Source organism: Podarcis bocagei (genome assembly GCF_964188305.1).
Source record: "Podarcis bocagei genome assembly, chromosome: Z".
Taxonomy (NCBI): domain Eukaryota; kingdom Metazoa; phylum Chordata; class Lepidosauria; order Squamata; family Lacertidae; genus Podarcis; species Podarcis bocagei.
Window position 1 is genome coordinate 32,896,207 of NC_138140.1, and position 6,954 is coordinate 32,903,160.

The 6,954-nt window shown below is 45.9% G+C and overlaps 1 protein-coding gene across 2 annotated transcripts; it reads left to right on the plus strand.

Moving 5' to 3' along the window:
* Positions 1-27: 27 nt before the first annotated feature.
* LOC308579293 (DNA-directed RNA polymerases I and III subunit RPAC2-like) lies at positions 28-6,369 on the plus strand. 2 transcript variants are annotated; one of them, XM_081180228.1, is made up of 5 exons: positions 28-184; positions 1,348-1,445; positions 3,329-3,405; positions 5,110-5,192; positions 5,894-6,369. In XM_081180228.1, exons 1-5 carry the CDS (start codon positions 140-142, stop codon positions 5,945-5,947), a joined length of 357 nt encoding a protein of 118 aa, XP_081036354.1. In that variant the 5' UTR covers positions 28-139; the 3' UTR covers positions 5,948-6,369. The 2 variants fall into 2 exon arrangements, with proteins under 2 accessions (XP_081036354.1, XP_081036355.1); XM_081180229.1 differs by having other exon boundaries at positions 5,113-5,192.
* The last annotated feature ends 585 nt before the right edge of the window (positions 6,370-6,954 follow it).

Consider the following 6,954-nt stretch of genomic DNA (forward strand, 5'->3'; position numbering starts at 1 on the left):
GGCCTTTCTGCCGCAGTGGCTGCCGGGAGCTGATGACTGGTAGGTTGGGCTTCTGCGTGCGTGAGGGGGTGTGTGAGTGTTATGTGCGTGACCGCGGCTCCCGTCGTCCTCTGCGCTTGGTGGCCTCGCGGGGAAGAGGATGGGGGACGAGGAGGACGGGAAGAAGCCGCGAGTGCTGCAGATGGTGAGACCGAAGCGCGTGGCGGGGATGGGGGGTGGGCGACCGGGCAGGCTAAGGCTGCCCCGCCACAGGGGGGCGACGGGGGCGACAGGCTGACATCCAACAGGTGAAGCTTTCCTCTGTCCGGGGCTGTGGACGAGGAAGGTGGGCATCCGAACCGGGTTGTTTTTATTCGGTGAGAACCACCGCGGGCAACAGATATTTATTTGTTTTATTTACTTCCTAAAATTTCTAGGCCGCTTAATGGTAAATAGGGAGTGGGGGGAAACCTCAAAAGCGGTTTATAAAGAGATTGAAACAACTAAAATCGACCTTGCTTTAAAACACTAAAAAGTTAAAATGCTAAAACAGATTAATATTAACTCGGCTTTCAGATCCCCTGGGCACAAGGGAAAGGCACCTGTTCAGCCCATGCAGAGTTGAAAAACACCACAATGTTGTTGTTATTACTGCTATTGCGTTTATACTAGCGTTGTTATTGTAACAGAGTAACACGTTATCCCCACCAGCATGGCCAGCTGAAAAACACCATTATTATTATTATTATTATTATTATTATTATTATTATTATTATTGGCAGTAGCAATAGCAATGCTGCCATTATTTACTTTTATATTCCTCATATGTGACCCAGTGTGGCCTGCCTAGTTCTTATCTTCTCTGCTGCCTGCTTTTATCCTCTCAGCAACCCTGTGGAGTAGGTTAGACGTATGGTCTGACCCAGGAGCCCTCTTGGCTGAAACGTGGTGTTTTAAAAAATGTTTTTTAAAACTATTGCTTGTCCAAAATCCATCCACAGGAAAAAGTGCCCTCCTTAACCAGATAATTGTCTTGCTTTTTGCACATGGAGACATACTGCAAGCGTGAAATTAATATATCACCAGTACCATTTTGGTGGAAAGGTGGTATTAAAAGAAGTGATGGAAGGGCCATAGCTCAGTGGTAAAGCACACGCTTTGCATGCAGAAGGTCCCGTGTTCAATTCCTGGCATCTCCAAGTAGAACTAGGAGAGTCTCACCTGAAAGAGCCTGGAAAGCCCCTACCAATCAGTGTAATGTAGACAGTACTGTGCTAGATGGACCAATGGTCTGACTTGGTATATAGCCACTTCTTACGTTGTCCTTCAGGGACCTTATTTTCTTTATCTTCACTACTTCTCTTTTAGGTACGGGCAGATGGGACTGATAAGAACTGTTTTACGTTTGTGCTCCACAATGAGGACCACACCCTTGGCAACTCTCTTCGATATATGATCATGAAAAAGTAAGTAAGAGTCCTATTGCCTTTTGATGGCGTGCCGAAGGTGAGGCCAACACATAGGCTGCCTGGACTAGCCATTGATTGCCTTATGAGGAGCACTTATGCATGTTCAGATGTAGCTGGGACTGCTAATGGAGTCAGCTAAGTCAGTGGCAGGTTACTTTTGCCCATTTTGAACCTGTGGGATCTGGCTGGTTCAGAAAATTTTGGTTCAATTCAGTATACAATTAGATGGGACATAGGAAATTTGAGATTAGAACTGGAGCTAAGCAGAATGACCCTTCCCTAGTCATGGGCGTATTCACTATGAAATGTGGGGGTGGGAGGGTGGGGGATTATAATTCCAGCTATTTATGAGGAGGAAACAAAAACCCACTGTAGCTCTTCAAATCTCTGCTAAGTTCCCCACTAACATTTTAGGTTTCCCTGAATGTCCTGGGATGTATGTGATTGCGTGTGTGTGTAAGTGTAAGGAAACTACTGCAAAAAAGAGTGTATTTTTCTTAACCCGAAATGCCCCTAAGAACAGCAATCTTAACACGGTGGCTGTTGGATTGTGAAGAGTTGTGGTGAGTTTCCTGCCCCTGAAAGCCACCCATGCCCAATCAATCCACATGTGCAAGAGACGGGGCAGTTTCTCCCTTTGCCAAATCGCCTTGGGTTCAAGTGCACTACCAGTTTACTTTAAGACTGCCTTTATCTTCACTTACTTCCAATAAGCACACATTGCTGATAGTATTCTTTTTTTGTTGTATTTGGACATTGTGATTGACCATGATTTATTGTGAGGGGAATGAACCTAGGCTCCCTCTTGGCACTCCCCCTCCCTTTTCATCCAGAAGCAGAAGATTGTTGCTTCTGTTTTTGATTAACTAGAATTTGTCATGTTGTCGAAATGTGACAATCTTGGTTAACCTTAACTATGTTTTGTCTGAAGCAAGTCAAATTCATAGTTTATGAAGTTGACTCGCTTCAACAAATTGTAATTAAGATCAAGTTCTGCATAGGGTTCAGATTGATATAAGAATTGGAGACCCCAGGTGTATATTATTTTAATAATGTTTCAATGTTTCACTTTAATTGTATTTAACCTTTTAGAATGTACAGTACTAGGCTTTATTTTTTCTGTGTTCTGCAATTGTGAGTCTGCCCCCTCCTATGCGGCATTCCATCTCCTTATCTGCCTCTGAAATTGGTACAAATGGCATGATGTTTTAGCACCAGCATGTAAATCTGCTATCCTTGAAGCTATCTGAGACCCAGTAAGAGGATTTTATGATGCTCTTCCCTCACTGAAGGCTAGATTGCCAGGGTAATGTCAGACAGCGAAGACCTAAAATGGTCAAATGTTCTGGGCACATCGGGGCCACTCCAAGGTGATGCGGGGGTGAAGATACCAGTATGGAGCCACATGTGCTTTACTTTTCATGATCTGTAACCTTTCCTGATGCATATGAAGATGTTTTATGATGTTTGCTGTGTTTGAACTACTATATGAGCTTTTGCTCTGAATGCCTCAGGGCAGACCTTTTCAATTGCCACATTGAGTTGAGTGAGCTCTTTCCTATTGCAATAGCTATAATAAATGCTGGATCCCTAAATCTGGATGCTGGACTTTGAAATAGTTTCCTTGGTTCTGTGGTTTATTCAAAAGCTGGTTGTTCCTCAGCTGGGTAATGAACAAGGTGGTGTACAGGTGAATTCTTAACACAAGATTTAATACTACACTGTGGTTAATTGAAATGAGAAGCCACAACCAAGTCAGAGGAAGCATGCAAGCCTGGGGGGTAGTTAGGCTTTGTTCCCATCACTATAAACCACCTTATTGCGATATCCGAGCACAACTACTCTCTATCATGAGTAACAACCTCTTCATTTCTCCATAGCCCTGAAGTGGAGTTCTGTGGATATAGCATCACCCATCCTTCTGAAAGAAAAATAAACCTCCGCATCCAGACCAAAGGTGAAGTGTGCAGGCCTGCTTCTTGGAGGTCTATTTTGCTAAAGGGCAGCTATTCTTTGTGATTCATAGACAATATACAAACTTTTGGGTGAAAACTACACATTTTACTCACGCATAGCAAGAATCAACATACAGTACACATAGCCAACCTGATTCTGAGCCTGCAAATTGCATATTAAAGCACAAATGATCCCTTACAGCCACAGTACAGCATCTCTGTCAGCTCTGGGTCTTTCCTTACAGTACCTGATCAAGGTGCCACAATCTGAGCTAGGTGGATATGTCCTTCCCTTCCTTACATTGTCTAGCTCCCTCTTACATAGTGTTGCACTATTTTGACAAGGCTGATTGGTGTATTCCTCACATCCACCTGGGCTATATGTCATTAGCTGTATCATTCCATACGCATCCGTGGTGAACAGGGAGGCCTACTGTGGTGAGCCCTTTGCCTTTGGGAAGCTTGCCAGTTAACTTTTCTTTATATCCCACCATCAGGCTTGGGCAATCCTGCAGAATTTAGTTGTGGGTTCTATGAGAAATGGTGCCTGCACATAGCACAACTTAGTGAATAAGAGGCTGAGTTACAAATGCTGTTCCGAATCTTGTCCCTGCCTTATGCAGTCACTCTCTGCACCGTCCTATTCTCAGCTTCAACATAAGGGATAGTAATACTATCTTGTGTAACAGAAACCAGTGGTCTTCTGATTGTTGGACTGCAATTCTCATAATCACTGACCGTTGGCTATGTTATGTTGTGCTCAGTGTTTGAAACCAGGAAAGAAAAGCAAGGCCCTACATAGTGCCTGGAACCTGGGTTGTGGGGCACTGAAACACACTTTCTGGTCGCATTTGGGTTGCAGTGCTTGGCAGATCCCCTGGCTCATGCAGCACCCAAAGAGGCACATCTAGGGCTGCTCCGGGCAGCGGCAGGGAACAGTGGGGTGCTTGGCTGCAAATGCGGAGCTGCTTGTTCTGCTGCTTCAGCTTCTTAAACAGCTCCTGCAGCTTTGGCACTTCAGTGGCAGCATGGATGCAAAACCACCCCGCAACCCTCTTGAAGTGAGAGGGTTGTTCGGGTTTGCAGGGTTGTTTGGAGCTACAAGCAGCTCCACAATTGCTGCATTGATGGGGCTCCAGGCAACAGCACCTCTGCAGCATCCACAGCGGCACAGGGTCTGGCAGGGCTTTCTGAAGCCCCACAGCTCTCCCCACCCCACCCCCGGGCAGGCAGGTTACAGCTCACTTCGAATTCCCACTTCAGCAGTCTCTTTAACATAGGGCTGGTAGAGAGGGACTTCTCCAGCGCCCTCTGAGGCAATTTAAATTGAAATCTTAGGCGCAGTGTACTGCAACAAGAGTTCAGGAAATGCGCTGCAGCAACCCGGAAGTAACGGAGCGTGTTACCTCTGGGTTTCGCCGCATGCGCAGACGGTCAAAATGACATCATGCACAGAAGCGGTGAATTGCAACCCGCGGATGTGGGTTGTGTTCACTTCTGGATGTGAACAGGGCTCTGGAACGGATCCTGTTCACATCCAGAGGTACCACTGTATAGGAGGCAATTATTATGGTCTTTTGCCTGCAGGCAGTTCTGTTTCACAAGTTCATGGCTCACCTGAAAATGGAGGAACCTATTAATGCAGAGGAAGGATCTGGACCCTCTTTAAGTCTTGTCTGACTCTGAATGCTTCCCTTTCTTCATAGCAGGCCTACCGGCTGTCGATGTGTTCCAGAAGGGGCTGGAGGATCTCAGGGGTGTCTGCCAGCATGTACTCAGCAAATTTGAGGTGGGTCTTGTCCTTTCCAACCCTCTTGAAATGTATTTATTTTAATTTAAGGATTGAGGTCCTTCTGCCAGAAACAGAGCACCATTTTGCTATTCTTGGGGTACCACAGCTGCAGTCCTTGGCTGCATCATCATTTCTGTTCTGAGAAGGGCAGGAACCAATTATCAGTTGTTTTTCTAGGTCACCCAAGAGTACTCAGCAAGGTGCAACATGTTATCAAAAGCAACTAAGAACTTGTAATATACATTATAGAGTAGGACCTGTTACAGTGTGAAGTGCATGGGTGCAGGATTCAGTTACATTTTCTCTCCATCCCTCCCAATCCTCCATTCTATTGACACTGAGCATGTTTGGTACTCATTGGTTTTTGAACCTCTCCCCTTTGTTTTTCTCCTCTTCTGAACTTGGAACATATTTCAGGGTTCCCCCCAATGCTGCTATTACCATCCTTTTGTCCATGGGTGGTGGCATTTGACTACATAAGCAATGACACTCACAGCTTGAATATCAGAATTAGAAGGATGGATGAAGAGGCACACAGCCTGAGCCCAAAAGTTCTATTTACCTATTACAGCTAACAGAGGGGACTGTAACAGAATGTTGTGGTGCAGATTCTTTGGTCCATCCACCCCCTAGGAGCTGCATCTCAAATGTGGACCACAAATCCCTTAACCACGGCCTTTGTTTGCTCCCCCTTGCAGGCAAGTGTGGAAGAGTACAATGCCCAGAAGGATGTGACTATGGAGGAAGTATAGTCTTGAGTTCCAATCTGTTGTTCAGACTTGGCCACAGAACTTTGTCTGCTTTGGTTGTTCTGATGAATGGCCTTTGCATAGTGTGGGACGGGGAGTGTGACCTTGCTCCTGCTTCTTGTTAACTCATTGGCATTTGATGCTATTAACCATGGTATCCTCCTGGACAGGCTCCAGCAAATGTGATTTGGGGGCAGCAGTTCCAACCCTATCTTCAGGACCGAGTCTGACATTGGGAGGGTGCCTTTTGAACTGGAAGCTGCAGTTATTGCAGAATGCTGCAGCATCACAATCAAGCGGTCTATAAATTTCATTAAATAAGTAAATAATGGAACCACCGTGACATAAATTGGATTGTCTTGTTGTGGGGAGGGGGTGGGGTTGGGAAAGAAAGGGTCTTGTTTTTTTATGGACTAAAGTCCCCCCCCCCCAATAAACATAAGATTCCAACTTATTGTGTGTGTGGCTTTTTGTTTTTAAATGCTTTTGCTCCCTGTTTAGAATTCTCTTAAAAATTATTGTTTCATATCTGGTAGCAAGAAAGCATCAGGTCAATGACACAAGGAAGCTGAGCCAACTTGTCTGTGGTACTAGGAGCACCAAAAAGGAGATTTTATTCACATCACTAGCAATGGCCAGGCACCTGCTGATAGCCTGACAGGGACCCCTGGCCCGGCCTCCACCTCACCATTGGAACCTCCTGGTTGTTCACCTGCCTTTCACTTTGGCCCAGACGGTGGTGAGAGAGAGGATCAGCAGATGTCACTGCCTGCTTGCTCTCTGCATGGCAAACAAGCAGATGGGAGCAGTGATGAGGGAGAGTTGTTGCAGCACCTGGCAGTGAAGCTGACTCATCCTCCATGGTGCCCCCTCAGTAGCTCCACAACCTGGAACCAGAACAGTTCACCAGTAATTGTTGACAAACGGCTGCATCCAGTGCTCTTTGTCGGCTAGCACAATGGCTGTTGTGCTAGCAAGCGAGTGTCAGTGTTGCACAGAAGAGGAATCCA